The sequence below is a fragment of the Canis lupus genome, chromosome 28 (genome assembly GCF_011100685.1).
Source record: "Canis lupus familiaris isolate Mischka breed German Shepherd chromosome 28, alternate assembly UU_Cfam_GSD_1.0, whole genome shotgun sequence".
NCBI lineage: Eukaryota > Metazoa > Chordata > Mammalia > Carnivora > Canidae > Canis > Canis lupus.
This window is the reverse complement of record NC_049249.1, coordinates 41337666-41353457: the sequence shown is the minus strand read 5'-3', so window position 1 is coordinate 41353457 and position 15792 is coordinate 41337666. Positions and strand designations below refer to the sequence as shown.

Sequence of the window (15792 nt, the reverse complement as noted above, 5' to 3'; positions counted from 1 at the left end):
TGAGGCTGGTGTCAGCCGCAGCCACAGCGGGGACACCCTCGGAGTGTGGGGACGCCCGCCGTCCTGCGAGCAGTGGGGTGGGGGGCTCGCCCACGAGCCACACTGTGCCTTCCCTGGGGAGGGGGTTCCCAGTCATCCACGACCTGCCCAGTGCGGGGGAGGGTCCTGGGGGCTGCAGGGGGCGCCAGGGCCGCTGCATGGGGGCCTCACGCTGCCCCTCAGGCCATGGCTGCTGGACGAAGGTGGGGTCCCGGGGACAGTCCTCCCTCTCGCCCGGGTGCCCCGGACTGGAACGTGTGCGGAGAATCGTGCCACAGGCCAGGAGCTGCGTGTTCTCACCGGTCGGGTGCCCTGAAGCCAGGCCCGGCAGGGGCAGGGGCAGCGTGTGTTCAGCAAGCCCGTGACCTCCGCTCTGCTGGCAGGGCTGGGGGTGCCCCCCCCTCACCGCCTGGGGCCCTCGGCCTGTGGGCTGGGCCTGCACCCCCAGCCAGCGTCCCTGCAGCCCCGCGGCCTGGACACAGGCTCCACCCCAGGGACCCACAACCTGGCCCCACGGCCACCTGGTGTTTCAGACGTGAGACCTGCAGGGAACCGGGCTGCTCCTGGCCCAGGCTTGGCCCCCCGCGGAGGGAGGTGGGGGAGGCCTGTGGCGCCCGGCCCTTCGGACAAGCGACCTCCGAGGAGCACCAGGTGGCATCCACTATAAAGCCCCCGTTTTCTGTAAACTGGAATGTAGGTTTTTGGCAAAAAGACTATTTCTCTCACAGGCTCCTGGGTCTGTGCTGAGCCCCAGCCGGCTGTCCTGTGCTGGTCACAGCCGAGGGCGACTGCTGGTCATGAAGGCCGCTCGGGTTACAGAGAGGAGGCCCAGGGGTGTCCGCTGCCCGGAGTGAGCTGCTGCTTCAGCCGCGGGATGCCCAAGCTGCGGGGGGGGGCGGATCCCGAGAGCAGAGGGACCACGCAGATGCACCTGGTGACATTTCCACGTTTGCACTCGAGGCTGTTAGCACGCAGCACGAGGAAGTATCCAAATCTTTTTTATGATTTTATTTTTAGGTAAGCTCTCCGCCCGCCGTGGGGCGCGAACTCACAGCCCCAAGATCAACAGTCTCAGCCTCCACCATCAGAGCGGGCCAGGCCCCCGCAGCTTTATTTTTTCCAACACTTTATATTGAATAAATTACTCTCCTATCACAGGCTACGAGCCCAACGTTTCAAAGTCCACTTTCGGCTTTGGGCTTTGTCCCCCGACCCCTCGTCGAGTCCTTAAACCGAGCCTGTAGTATCCAGGGAAGGAGCAGCTGGGTGGGGTGGGGGTTCCAGGTCCCGGCTGCCGAGGGGGCGCAGGGCTCGCAGGGTGGACGTCTCCCGGGGAGATGCGGGGCCCTGCGCGCACCCGCGCCGTGTGGACGGCAGGTCGGCCCCGCTCTGCTCCCGCTCCCGGCGGCCGCTGGGCTGTCACGCGTCCTCAGAAGGCATCCCCGGTCTGGGGCAGGGCACACAGGCCCCGGGGCACCCCGGACAAGGCCAAGGCCGGGCCCAGCTCCTGGCCCCCCGGGTCCGGGAGGCAGCACGTGGGAGGCTGTCTGCTGCACGAGGCCCACGCCAAGGCCACGGAGGCTCGATCCACCCGGCAGAGATCCCAGAAGGGGCCAGGGGGCTGCCCCAGAGCTGGAGGCCCCAGTGGGGGCGCCCAAGGACACAGCAGCCGCAGTGGCCTGCGCAGGGCAGGGGGCGGAGGGCAGAAGGTCACTGGAGGGTGGAGCCCCCCGGGGAAGGGGCTGCTCAGCTGCGAGTCCTGCAGTTGGCGTTTGTGTTTCATCCGGCGATTCTGAAACCAGGTTTTTATCTGCGGGGAAACCTCCATCAGAGCAGGGACGGGAACAGCTGCCCCCCACCAGGCCCGGCCCCCCTCACCTGCACCCCCGGAGAGCCTGGCCTGCACCCCCAAAAGCCTCACCTGCACCCCCGAGAACCTCACCTGCAGCCCCGAGAGCCTCGCCTGCACCCCTGAGCCTCACCTGTAACCCCCGAGAGCCTCGCCTGCAGCCCCAAGCCTTGCTTGCACCCCAAGAACCTTGCCTGCACCCCAAGAAACTCACCTGCACCCCTGGAGAGCCTCGCCTGCAGCCCCGAACCTCACCTGCAGCCCTGAACTTCACCTGCACCTCCAAGAGCCTCACCTGCAGCCCTGAGAGCCTCACCTGCACCCCTGAGCCTCACCTGCACCCCTGAGCCTCGCCTGCAGCCTGAGAGACTTGCCTACAACCCCGAGCCTCACCTGCCGCCCGGAGCCTCACCTCCAGCTCCGAGAGCCTCGCCTGCAGCCCCGAGAGCCTCACCTGCACCCCCAAACCTCGCCTGCAGCCCCGAGAGGCTCACCTGCACCTCAGAGAGCCGCATGTCACGGGCCAGGCGCCGGCGCTCCAGGGGGCCCAGGTAGCGGCGCCGCCGGAAGGCGCTCTCCAGGGTGCTGAGCTGCTCTGCGGTGAAGGCCGTGCGCACGCGGGGCACCCGCAGGCCGTCCCCGTCCCTGCCCCACCCTGAGGGAGGACGGAAACGCCATCAAACGCCATCAAACGCCATCAGCCCAGCCGTCGGCCCACGCGGGATAGAGGGGCCTCAGCACCCAGTGCGTCAGGGCGCAGGCCCCTCCTCTGCCGGCTGGAGTGTGGGCTGGGGTCAGGGCGAGGAGGGCGCCTGGCGAACAGCTCTGCAGCCCCCCAGCAGTTTCGCCCAGGACGGCGGTGCCCCCAGGCTGCCCGCCCCCAACGTGAAGCTCTGGCAAGTCTGCGTCTAGTCCTTTTTTATTGATTTAAGATTTCCTTCCCTTGGGGCGTCCGGCAGACTCCCTGCTGAGCTTGGAGCCCGACCCCGGGATCAGGATCTGGGCCGAAACCAAGAGTCAGACACTCAAGCAGTGTCCCCCGGCGCCCGTGTGTCCGCCGGGAGGCGGCGGGAGGCGCGAGCGCTGGTGTGCGGAGCTCGGCTACCTGGTCGGGCCTCACCCAAATGCCAACGGGCTCTAGTGCTGGTGTGGGGGGAGCAGAGCTTACCAATGACTTTAACACTTCCCTGGAAGCAGGCAGGGGACCAGAGGAGCGACCCTTGCTTCGGAGGGGGCGGGGGCAGGGTGTAAGGGGTCGGGGCGCAGGGATGACTGGCTGGGTTTTGTTGGGGAGGGGGCACTGGTTGCAGAGAATAAACGTAGAATTTAACTTCATTGAAGTATAGCATTTTCCCCTAAGATCAAACTCGTTCAAAAATGAACTTAACAGGGGCGCCTGCCTTTGGCTCAGATCGCGATCCCGGAATTGGGATCGAGATCGCATCGGGCTCCCTGCATGGAGCCTGCTTCTCCCTCTGCCTGTCTCTCATGAATAAATAAATAAATCTTAAAAAAAATGAATTTAACAGATAACATCAATCCCACTTTTGATCACATAGGGCTTTTTTTTTTTTTTTTTTTAAGATCCTATCCATCTGTTCACGAGAGACACAGAGAGAGAGACAGAGGCAGAGGCACAGGCAGAGGGAGAAGCAGGCTCCATGAGGGGAGCCTGACGTGGGACCCGATCCCGGGACTTTAGGATCACACCCTGGGCCGAAGGCGGCGCCAAACCCCTGAGCCACCCGGGCTGCCCTGACCACGCAGGGCTTTAAACCTAAAAGCAATGATTACGTCACAAAGACCGAGAAACGCTCCGCAGTGAACGGCAAGGGGTCAGGGGGACGCCCTGCAGCCGAGGCCCGGAGCTCCCAGGTGCAGACAGCAGGGCGCCCCGAGCCACCCCGCAGGGCCGCCGGTGCACCGCCAACGGGCCGGAGTCCCGAGGCCTGGGCGCCCAGTGGGCGGGCTCTGTGAGCTTCAGGACGTGCGTGTCCAGCCCCGACGGCCGACCGCACGCCGGAAGCCCGGGTCCCCCACGGTGCGAAATGACCGTGTCACGGCTCAGGGCCACACGCCAGCCCTTCCAGGACGTGGGGGTGGGGAGCCCCAGGGGGCCTAAAGACAGGAGACCCCGCCCCCGTGGCTTTGTAGTCCAGGCCTCCCCCCAACCCTCCCGGCTCCCATCTGCGAAGGGAGGCACCCCCCGCCCCAGCCTTACCAGCCGTGGGCGTCCGGGGCGCACACGCTTCTGAAGACTTGGCCTCCTCCACGCCCGCACCGTGCAGGGGCTCCCCGCTGCTGCACCCCCTGGCGGGAGCGGAGGGACCCCCCCGAGGGGCTTCAGCGGGCCTGGAGGGCGGTGACGGCCCCCCGCGGCTGCTCTGGGAAAGCCAGTCCACCGAGCCGAAGCTGGACGGCCCGCGGCCGCTGGGCAGGGGAGGGGACGGAGACATGGCTGCTCACAGGACAGAGGGGGTGACGCACAGGGTCCCCGCAGCACCGACGGCGGCTAAGGCACCAGGTCGTCCGCCGCCTTAGCGTTTATAAGCTCCGGAGGAGGCGGGTGGGAGGCCGGCCTGCGTAGCCGCTCAGAGCCTCGCCCACCCCCAGATAAGTAGCACCTAATTGCCTTCGATTCAGAGGCACAAAGGAGGCCATTCACACCTCCCCCGGCTCCGAGATGTCTGCGGCGGGGCGGGGCTGAGCCCGGGCGGAGGCTGGTCACGTCCTTTCATCCCCCACCCCCACCGGGTGGCCCCTCCCAGCTGAGCACCCAAGCTGGAGGCTTGTCCTTCGGGGTGAGGAGCCGCCTCCTCTCCAGCCCGCGGGGTCTGCGGTGCCGAAGGCGGCAGGTGTGCCCACCTGAGGGAGGGCATGCTTCCCGGAGGGGGAGCAGCATCACCGGCGGGGGTGGGGGCTCCCAGAGCAGGTGCCGCTGCCTCAGGCTGTCCGGCGGGGGGAGGAACGTAGGGCAGGGTGGGTGCTGCTGCCCGGGGAGCACCCACCGGCCCTTCCCTCTCAGACGGTACTCGGCGCCCCCACCCCCGCCTCCACTCTGCAGTGGCAGGAAGGAGGGGTGTCTGCCCTCAGGAGTGCGGCCCCGCCCTGCTGCTCCCGGACGACCCAGCGGGAGGGATGGAGCAGCCCGGTGCTGCCGAGAAGGGCCGCCCCACTGCCCAGCGGGGCCCAGAGCCGCCAGGGACGCGGCAGCCCGGGTTCAAGGCCTGTCCTCTCTCCGGGGACCCAGCCCCCTCCCACCTCCGCTGCTCGCCACCACCACTTTCTGCAGGACGGGACCGAGGGCCAGCGCCTTCGGCGTCCAGGGTGACCTGGGGCAGCCCGGAGCCCCCACCCCCCCACGCCCGCCCCCTGGGTGTGGTGGCCCTAGCCCACCGGCCGACTCCTGGGGGCGCTGGCGCCAGCCTGGGCGGGACCGTGGGATCAAAGGCCCCTCCGGCTGGGCCCGGATTAACACCCCCGGCCGCCCTCCGGCGGGCACAGCGGGAACGGCGGCGCTGACCCCGCCGGGAAGGGTCAGGGGGCCTGACGCCTCCGAGTCAGCGCAGTGGTCCGCCGGTGGCCGCGTCCCGGGCGGCGGTGCTGGCCTGGACCTGGACGGAGAGGCCCCTGCTCTCGGACGCCGTCCTGCCCCTGGGGACCGAGGCCCAGCTGGTGGGGGCTGCGCGGCTCTCGGACCGGGGATGGGGTCAGCACTGCGGACCCCCCGTCCTGTGCGCGGCTCCAGGGGCGCCCTCCCGGTGGACACGACAGGTGCCGGGACTCTGCGTCCTGGTCCCACCTGCACCCACCTGTGAGCAGCGCGCACCCGGTGCTCCCGCGGCGGGCCAGGGTCCTCCCCAGGGGTCCTGCTGCCCACACCCTCCCAGCCCGACCACGCGCCTCCGCACCGCCTGGGCTGCGGCCCCTTGTCCCCCAGGGGTGGGGCTGGGCTTCGTGTCCCCTGGGGTGGGCCCTGCGCGGCCTCCGCCTTCCTCCGAGGCTCAGGACCCGACGCGGGGTGGCCTCGGCCCTGACCGCTGACCTGCCCCCGAATCCCGCACCTGCTTGCAGCGGGGAGGGGCTCCCCAAGCGCACGCCCTGGGTCACTTGGAGGCCCCGGCCGCCCCGCCCCCCGCGTTCCCTGGACGAGACCTTCCCGGGCCTCAGCCCGCCCCCTGGGCTCCATCCCGCCGCCCCGGCCAACCCAGATACAAGGCCCAGGGAGGCCCGCCCTGCGCCAGGCCCCTCCTCCACACCCACCCCAGGAGGAGACTGGGCCGCAGCCCTTCCGGCTCCCCCACGGCTGCTCCTGCTGGAGAGAACCTGGTGTGAGTGTGCAGCTGGGGGGCTGGTTTCCAGGCTGCGGGGTGATGGGGGCACCCAGCCTGCCCGCGCACTCCGTGGAGCAGGGGGTCCAGCGGCAGGGTCCAGGGACATGGGGAGGGAGGCGCTAATCAGCAGGGAGTGCGGCCACTGCCCATCTTTCCGAGATCCCACATTTTGGGGAGACGGGAAGGGTCCTACAAGGGCTGTATCAGAGTCAAGGGTGCGGGGCGCCCACTTGCTGTCCCACGTGTGACATACGTGTGACTCTCTCTATGGGCAGAAAAACCCCAGGGCCTGCATGTCGGGTGCGTCCATGCGGGAGGCCGGGAAGAGGACCAGGACGCAGCCGGGGATTCCGCGGGGCTTGCATGTGGCCCAGTCATGGGCCAGGAGGACATGAGCCTCACCGCGACAGAGCCACTGTTACACTGAAAGGACAAAAAAAAAAAAAAAAAAAAAAAAGCTAGGGTTTCTCTAGATCTAGATCACAAATAATGGTTCTGGGAGACAGCAGCACGTGCATGTGCCCTGGGGGACGTCACAGGGACAAAGTGAGGGGCCGGCCCGCAGACGTCTGGAACACCCCCGTGGACCTGGTGTGGGATTCCAGATGCGCTCGAGTGACACGTCCGGGGAGCTGGGCGGCACACAGATGCTCCTTTCTCACGGGTCCGGAGGCGGGAGGGCCCAGATCCGGGACCCGGGTGCAGGGGTTCCTGGCAGAGCCACCTCCCGGCCAGCGGACGGTCACCACTTAGCACCAATCCCGGTGGCGAAGCTCAAGGCCTAAGCTCACCCCGGAGGCCCCACGTCCTAACACCATCACACCGGGGGGTAGTGGGGGGTAGGATTTCAACACAGGAATTTGGGGACACAAACATCCGGGGCATAATCCAGAGCAGCGTGGTTTCTGGCCGGGCGCCCTCGCCACAGGGCCGGTGAGGGAGGCCGAGGAGGACCCAGGGACGCAAAGTGGGCGCGTCGGTGGTGCAAACACGAGGAAGGAGTCGCAGACCCTGTGCAACCGGGAAGGAGGGCTCGGGCCTCGGCCGAACTGCGGGATCCCGGGGGGGGGGGGCGGGGGGACACGCCTGTCTTACCTCCCTAGTCATACGGAGGACGAACGTCCACCCAGATCTTGGGGATGTGTTCTCTGCACAAATGGCAGGTCAGGGACACGGAGCCCTGCTGCTGTGACTGCGGATTTCGGAGCCTGCCCCAGCGAGTCCCAGAGCAGCCGGGGTTTGAGAAGGTTCCCGCCACGGAAGCGTTTGTCACTGGAGTGTTACACGGATGCTTCTCCCTCTGCCCGCGTCTCTGCCTCTCTCTCTCTCTGTGTGTCTCTCATGAATAAATAAATCTTTAAAAAAAAAGCTAAGAAAATACCACGTGCTGGGGAGGACTCTGAAACTGGAGGCGCTGCTGCTGGGAGCGTGAAATGGTGCAGCCCCGTGGACAACAGCATCAAGCTTCCTCAAAATATTAAAAATGGAATTACCGGCGGTCTCCCCTCCGAGTGCCCCCCAGGATGGGGGCAGGGCTGCATCACACGCTCACAGGCGCCCAGAGGGGGTGGGGACCCGAGTGTCCCACACAGACGGACCTGAAGGAGGAGCACGGCAGCTCTGGCCACACGCAGGAGCGTCTCTCAGCCTCGAGAGGTGCGGACACGCCCCGAGGGCACGAGGCCGAGGGAGAGAAGCCAGACACGGAAGGGCGCCGCGTGATGCCACGTGCATGAGGTCCCCGCGGGGTCGCCTTCCCAGAGACGGGGGCGCAGGGGGCACGGAGGGCGGGGACAGAGCCTCAGCCTGGGGGTGGGGGCCGCACCGCAAGGAACGTGCTGGGTGATGCTGGATTGGATGCTTGATGGCTGAGATGGCAATTTTTTTTTTTAAGATTTTATTTATTCATGAGAAACACACAGAGAGGCAGAGACACAGGCCGAGGGAGAAGCAGGCTCCACCTAGGCAGCCCGACGCGGGACTCGATCCTGGGACCCTGGGATCCTGCCCTGGACTGAAGGTGGATGCTCAACCACTGAGCCTCCCAGGCGTCCCCAAAATTTTTTAATGTATATTTTAATGCAAAAAAATTTTTAAAAGGTATGAATCTATTGTCCAAGGACCCTTAGTGAGATGAGAGGAGCCCTACTCTGAGGAGCAGTCCTAGGAGACCCTGCTGGGGACCTCCCCCCGCCCCCGCGCTCGCAGCCAGGCCCGGGCAAAGATGCGCTCGTGCGGGGACGCCCTTCCTGCTGCAGCGTGTGCATGCCCCCCCGCCAGAGCCGACCCGGGACACCCGCACGCGACAGGCCCACAGAGCAGGGTGAGGACGCGCTCACCCCGCTGACCCGCAAGGGAGCCGCGGGCCGACGGGAGGGCCGCAAGAAGGGGCTTGGAGTCTTCAGGGCTTCGGCCACCGCACGTTTTTAAAGAGCGGAGCATCCGGCCGAGCCGCTGGGCTGAGCCAGGGCGATGGGAACAGCCAAGACCCCTCCCCTCCCGGGCCTGAAGCACTGAGGATACCAGGCGAGGAACCTTGGGGTTCCCTCCTCCGCAGAAGGGGCTGGCGAGGGGATTTGGGGCGCTCTATTGTCCCTACCCCTGGGGGGCTGGCAGATTTGCCCACCCTGGCTGTGACCTAAGAGGGTCTGGATGGCAAAGGGCCAGGATCGTGAAGCAGAGACGAGCGTGTCTTGCACCAGGGGACATCGTCACCTCTACGGTCGTGGTCTCACAGGCCCCCAGGACCTGCCATCGACACCGTGGAGAGGTGGGCTCAGCTTTTGGGCTCGGGGAGACCACTCCTGCTCCCACCGGGGGCGTCTTCCACAGACTCCTGAAAAGGACTTGGGGGAGGGGCTTGTAACCCACCCTAGGCCCCCCACCCATCGCAGAGCCCCAGGGACTGCAGGAACCTTGGAACACAGGCCTGCAGAACGCCCACCCCCTCACTGAGCTTTGTGGCCCGGGGCACCTGAGCGTCTGAATGAGCCCCTACTTGGGAAACTATTGTTATGTTGGGCAGGAGCCCCCGGCTACTTCCTTATCTCCCCAGGGCGGGAGCCCCTCCACGGCCCTTTCGGATCCACCTGTGGAGGGTGGGGTCACAATTACTATTTGGAAAATGCTCCCAGGGCGGTTCTGACCAAGTCTTCCCAGAACAGCAGGGGCCTGGTCCTTGACCTAAGTCCAAAGTTTCAGAGCCCCTGCCAGGGCCGCCCGGGCCCACCCAGAGCAACCACTTCCCCGGGACTAAAGAAGCCCCTTCCCGGAGGTGCCTTAGCTCTCCGGCCGCTCCTTAGGCCTGCCTGGGGCAGCACGGGGAGGGGACGCGCCCACAGGGTCGGGCTGGGAGGTCACTGCCACTCCCACCCCCTCCCAGCGTCCCGCTCAGTAGGGCTCCCGTGAAGGCAGAGGCTGGTCTGTGCTGCTGTGCTGCGTCCTGGAGCCCAGGGTGTGGGAGACCTGGGGGTCCAAGGACCCCAACCTACCGGCCAGCAGCCCCGCACATCCCTGGGTCCTCCCTGGGGTCTGGCTCCGCAGGCCCCACCAGCACATTTGCAGAACGAGGTCGGGAATAAACAATCTCTTTATTGAACTACCTAGACTGGGAGTAGGGGTGGGCGGCGGGACCGGTCGCAGGAGACGCGCCCCTACCGGACGGGCAGGCGGGCCTCACTCCCGCAGGTCGGCCAGGACGCCTCGCTCCGAGGCCGCGGCGCTGCCCAAGATGAAGCCCACGGCCAGGGACACCGTCTGGTCGAAGGAGCCGCGCAGCTGCTCCACGTGCTGGTTCAGGGTCAGCAGCTGGTCGCGCAGGGGGCCCAGGATGGCCACGATGTCGCCCAGGTGCCCCAGGGTCTGCAGCAGGGCGGTGTTCAGCGACGGGGCCGCGGCCTGCGGGGGCGCGTGGTGCTCGGGGCGCCGGGGCGGAGACTCGGGGTCCTCCCGGTCCAGGGACGGCGGCGGCGGGGAGCCCGGGGCGCGGAACGGCGCGCTGTCCTCGTGGCGGCCGGGCGCGGAGGCGGCGGAGAGCAGCGGCGGGGAGCCCGGGGCGCGGGGCGCGTCTGCAGACTTGGGCGGGGTCGGGCTGAACCTGAGCCTCCAGGCGGACTCTGCGTCGGGGTCGCGGGCGGAGGGCGGCGGCAGGACGTCTGCGGGGCGGCGGGGGCGGCGGGCCGGGCTCAGAAGGGCCCTGCCCCCGGGCCCCGGCCCCCACCTCTACCCCCCATCCTGTCCCCTCCCGGCCCCTGCGCCCCAGGACCGCCCCCGCTTCAGACCCGCGGCCCTGATCCCCACCCTTACCCCCGACCCGTCCCCTCCCGGAGCCCTGACCCCCAACCTCTACCCCCCATCCCGTCGCGTTCAGGCCCCTGCGCCCCAGGACCAACCCCGCTTCCCGGGCCCTGACCCCCACCCCTACGCCCCCCGTCCCCTCCCGCCCCCGCTCCCCCCGGCCCTGACCACCCCCTCCCGTTCCCCACCCGTCCCCTCCCGGCCCCTGCGCCCCCGCTCCCCGGGCCCTGACCCCCACTCCTACCGCCCCCCCACCCGTCCCCTCCCGCCCCAGCTCCCCGGGCCCTGACCCCCACTCCGCCTCCACCCCGTCCCCTCCCGGCCCCTGCGCCCCCGCTCCCCGGGCCCTGACCCCCACCCCTACCGCCCCCCCGTCCCCCCCCGGGCCCCGCCCCCCTTACCTGGCTCGGGGGCCGGCCGACGTCCGCGCGGGGGGCGCCCGGGCCCCGGGGAGCGGCGGCGGCCGCGGGGGTGCCCGTTCTCGCCCAGCAGCCCCATGAGCTCGCGGATCTGCGCGTCGAAGGGCCCGGGCGGCTGGCCGTGCGCGTCGCGGAGCTTGTCCTTGAGGAACTTGTAGCGGCGGCGGCACTGCGCGGGGGTGCGGCGCACCTGCTGGCGGGCCAGCGCGGCCGACACGCGGCGGTAGGTGGGCAGCGCCTGGCGGCGGTCGAGCAGCAGCGCGCGCCACACGGCCGGCTGCAGGAGCGTGCCCAGCAGCAGCTCCGTCTCGCGGGCGCTCCAGGGCGTGCGCTGCGCCGAGCCCGGGGACACGGGCGAGCCGCGGAGGCCGGGGGACGCGGGGGGCGCGGGGGGCGCGGGGGGCGCGGGGGACGCGGGCGCCGCCAGCGCGCCGGGCGAGGCGGGCCGTCGGGGCGGGGTCCGCGGCTCGGGGTCCGGGCTGTCCGGCGAGGCCGGCGCGGGGAGGGCGGGCGGGGGCGGCCGGCGCGGCCGGAGCAGCATCCCGGGGCCGGGGCCGGGGTCGGGGGCCCGAGCGAGGCCGCGCACACGCGCTCGGACGGTGCGAGCGAGCGGGAGACGGAGCTGGAGCCGCAGCGGGAGCCGCAGGTCTACGCCGCCCGCCCCCGCGCGCCCCCGCGCGCCCCGCCCCGCCCCGCCCCGCCCCCGCCGACTCGCACCCGGGCCGCGCGGGCCCCGACCTGGAACCACCTGCTTCTCAGGCTCTCGCGCGCAGGAGCGAACGCGCACGGCCGCCAGCCCCGGGGCGCAGCGGCGACTCGCTTTTACGCATGTGCGGGCCCCGCCACCGCCCCGCACCCCGAGCCCTGGAACGTTCCACGCCACGAGGCGCCCCCGCCCCGCCCCGTCCCGCCCCGCCCCGCCCCGCCCCGCGGCCTTAGCTGCGACCTCCCCCACCTGCGGGGGTGCGCGTGCGCGGGGTGGGGCCGCTTGCGCCCCTGCGGCCGCGAGGGCAGGGCCTGCCCAGGGCCCGCGGGCGGGGCTCACGCTCCGCAGAAAACCGTTTTATTAAAGAGTCTGCAGCGCGCGTCAGGACTAAGAATGTTGAGCATCCCTGGGGGCGATTCGGAATGAGCCAACGGTGCTGCAACCAAGCACCAGTGACTCGTTGTAGTCGTTATTCTAGAGGTTTAGCCAGAGCAATAAGACAAGAAAAAGGAATGAGGCTCATGAAGGCCGGAAGGAAACAAGTAAAGCCACGATCGTTTGCAGCTGACGCGATTACAAATAGGGAACGTACAAAATAACCTGCGAGGACGTTATTGGAATTGAACGGATTTAGCAAGGTCGTCGAATACGACGAGAAACAACAGAAATCCATCGTGTTTCTGTGCACCAGCTCTGCTGGTTTTTGCAGTTTTTTATTTGGGATAGTTTTAGGTTTACAGCCAGATGGCAGGGAAGACGCTGGCGTCCCCACGCTTCCCCTCGGGTGAGTGGCCGGCACCTCCGTCCCAGCTGAGAAAGTCTCGGTGGCCCAACGCCGTGGGCTGAGCCGCAGTCTGGGTCTTACCAGGTTTCCCGCAGATGCGCCTCTGCCGTCCCCAGACCCGGTCCCGCGTCCTGCCCTGCCTCCCCTACCCCTCGGGACCCTGGCAGCTTCTCGCTCTTGTTTTCCACGTTCCTGACGCGTGGAGGAGCCTCTCGGGCGTTCTGTGGGTGCCCCTGTACTTGGGTCTGCCGGGCGCCTTCTCGTGATCAGCCTGGGGTTACGGGTTTTTGGAGGAAGACCGAGGAGTGAACGTGGCGCCTGCCAGGTTTCCGCATCCCCTCCCTGCCCTGCGGGGGTCCAGGCATCCGTGCACCCCACCCTTGTGGGTAAACCAGGCCGCGCCCGGGGCACCGGGGCACCGACACGTGCTGCTTGGGGTTATCCCGGAATTGTTCCTGTTCGGTGACTCAGGGGTGCTCTCTGGTTGCAGGGTGCAGGTCCACACATGGTGTGTAGAGGTCGAGGATACCAGCCTTCCCCTTTCCCTCTCCTCCTGTGTCCTTCTGACGTGCTCTACCCCCCGCCCCCCACACTTCCTGGTTATGCAGTGTGACCAGAAACTTCTGCTCATCTTGTACTTGACCAATTCCAGCCCTAGAATCAGCCATTCGGCCATTTCTCCAAAAATCTGTGCTTCCTTTTTTTTTCCAGAGGATGGTATCTGGGTACAGGGTGTACTGATGCTCCTGGGGTGTCACTGCTTCCAGGCCACCAGTTCTCGGGGGGAGTAGTTTGTCCCCCAGGGTATGTTTGGTGGCATCTGGAGATGCTGGCTGTCACACGTGGGGGTGCTGCTGGCATCTGGGGGGTGCAGACCAGAGGTGCTGGGAACCCCTGCCCCACGGTGCCCGGCATGGCCCACGGCAGAGATGGTCTACCCAGAACACCATGGGGGCCATGACAGCCCTGTGCTGGCGTGGGGGAGGGGGTGAGGACACCGACCCACAGGTCCACACACACCTTGCGTCTCCACTGGCTTCTCGGCCACGTCTTTCTCCGACAGCAGGAGGCCTGGCTCCCTTATCTGTGATTTCCTTCTCCATCCGTGAGCCCTCGTGTGTAAGGGAAGCAGCTGTAGGATGGCGCATGGGGATGCTGGTGAGACTGGACTGCAGGCCTTATGTGGTCTTTGGCCCCACGCTTTCCCTTCTAAGCACCGCTTCCCACGGTGCCTTAGATCAGCCCCCAAAGGGGTGGGAGGTGGGTGAGGAGACGGGCAGGCCCACGCGGGGCGACCCATGGGAAGCCCCGGCGCTCGTAGAACAAGCCCCAAACGGCAAGGGCGGCCAGAGGACAGCCCCAGAGTGCCCCTGCCTGCAGGGCGGTCCAGGAAGGCCGGCCTGGACCCATCCACCGGGACCCGGGAGCCCATGCACCCCACAGCACACAGGACACCGAGCTGTTCGGCGCAGCGTAACCCAGTGCTCCGAGCAGTGGCTGGAGCTGGCGATTCTGGGGCCGGAGCCGGGCCTTCCTTCCTGACGGGGCGCCGTGCCCCGGGGCCTGGCTGCGTGGGGCTCCGCGGGCCTTCAGCGGGCCTGTGCCGGTGTCCCCACGGCTCCTGGGCTGGCCGGCCGGCGCCGCTCACTGCAGGTCCGCTTGGCCCACTCGGGGCCACCTGACGCTTGCTCCAGCCTGGTGGTCCTGGGTGGTCTGGCTGGTGTGGGAGGGGACTGCCCTGGTGGGGGTACCTGGAACCCTGGCTGAGGGGGCGCTCAGGGGTCACCTAGAGGACAACCCGGTGATTTGCTTGGCCCCGGTGCAGAGGAGCTCCTCATGGTCCTCATGGCCTTGCTCGAGTCTCCGGGAGCAAGAGATACCGGGCTGCAGCGATTTTAAAGTGGGTGAGGACCGGACCCACCCCTCCACCCACGGCTGGGACGCGCGATCCACCTAGCGGTGGCAGCTGCTGCACACGGTGCCCTTGTTCTTCGGGGCCCCCTGCCACGTGGAGGGCTTCCCGGGGGCTCCTGCCAAAGGTGCCACATCATGTCCCCGAATCCTCTGCGCCCACGGCCTCCCCCAACCCTAAGCTCTTCCCCCAGGACCCTTCCCAGCAGCCGGAAGCCGGCCCTGCCCCGGACAGAGGATGGAGGAGGAGGACGGAAGAGCTGTCGTCCCGCCCTAGGCTCCGGTGGGCTGAGCTCACTGCCGCCCACAGACCGTGGTGGAGTCGCCTTGGGGCCTCGGGACGGGGGCCTCGGGGGCTCCGCGATTTCAGGCAGTTTGCCCCGGAGTGATGGGGTTCACTTCTGGGGGCCCTGAATTGAATGGATCGGCAGACCTGGCCCGTCTCTGTGCCTCCCAAGGACACGACTGTGGCCGGTACTCCGCGTCCCCTGGTGCCGTCAGGAGCACCCCTGAGGAGCCCACCCTGACCCCCCAGGGCAAGTGTCACTTGGGAGACAGACAAAATAAGGCGTCTGAAGCCGTGTCCGTAGAAATGGTTTTATTTAGAAATCTGTGCCAGTGACATTCGGGCGACATGCAGACAGTCGTGCTTAAGCCGAAAGCCCGGTCACTTCCCGCGAAGAAATCGTTACGACTGGAATGTGTATCGGCGCCAGACGCTAACTAGGCTCGGGGACTCCGCCGCTGCAACCTCGGAATCTGAACGTCAGCGTTGATTAGTGGATCGGGGTCCTCGTGTGAAGGCCAGAAGCCCCGCCTCCGCGTGGCGGGGTACCGAGTCCTCCGCGTCCCGGAAGTAAGTCTCCGATGAATTTATGTGGGAAACACATCTTGACGTTACAAACTCAGCATTTTATTGCAAGTAGCCGCTTTCCCAGAATCCCACTGGCTGGTTGTCGTAAGAATCCGTGATTCTGAGGTGAGAACAGCCCTGGGTCTCCCGGCGATTTGCCACCGAAGGACGTTGGCACCTGCGATGGTGTCGGGGCTCGGACCACACTTCCGTGCCCGCACGCCTGGCCCAGGGGGCCTTCTCGCTGCCGAGCGGCCCCCAGCACCGGCCAGAAACGGAGCCCCGGGAAGAGCCTGGCACCATCCGGGCAGCACCCGTCCTCTGTCCTCAGCTGTGACAAAGCTCTAGTGAAGGCAAGCGGCAGGAGCCTGGGCACAGGCGTGTGCAGCGCATGCAGGGCTGCAGAAGGCAGGTGGGCACGGGCCCCAGGCCGCCGGAGGGGCTGCCCTGGAGCTGCTGTCCGTGTGCTTTGCGAGGAAGCAGAGCCTGACAGGCCTCCCCGGGAGCTGTCGTAGGTGGTGGGGTTGGCAAGGGTGGAGGGCGCGAGGGGCCGCGGGCACTTGGCCGCCAGCGTGGAGCTGTGAGGTGCTCACCAGCAGCA

The 15792-nt window shown here is 67.6% G+C and overlaps 2 protein-coding genes across 2 annotated transcripts; both read right to left on the bottom strand.

The window, feature by feature from the left end:
• Nucleotides 1-1032: 1032 nt before the first annotated feature.
• VENTX (VENT homeobox) lies at nucleotides 1033-4344 on the bottom strand. Its single transcript, XM_038577990.1, has 3 exons — nucleotides 4110-4344; nucleotides 2383-2543; nucleotides 1033-1849 (listed from the first exon to the last, which is right to left on the bottom strand). Exons 1-3 carry the CDS (start codon nucleotides 4342-4344, stop codon nucleotides 1469-1471), a joined length of 777 nt encoding a protein of 258 aa, XP_038433918.1. The 3' UTR covers nucleotides 1033-1468.
• Nucleotides 4345-9897: 5553 nt separating this feature from the next.
• Nucleotides 9898-11478, bottom strand: UTF1 (undifferentiated embryonic cell transcription factor 1). Its single transcript, XM_038577976.1, has 2 exons — nucleotides 10920-11478; nucleotides 9898-10376 (listed from the first exon to the last, which is right to left on the bottom strand). Exons 1-2 carry the CDS (start codon nucleotides 11476-11478, stop codon nucleotides 9898-9900), a joined length of 1038 nt encoding a protein of 345 aa, XP_038433904.1.
• Nucleotides 11479-15792: the final 4314 nt, after the last annotated feature.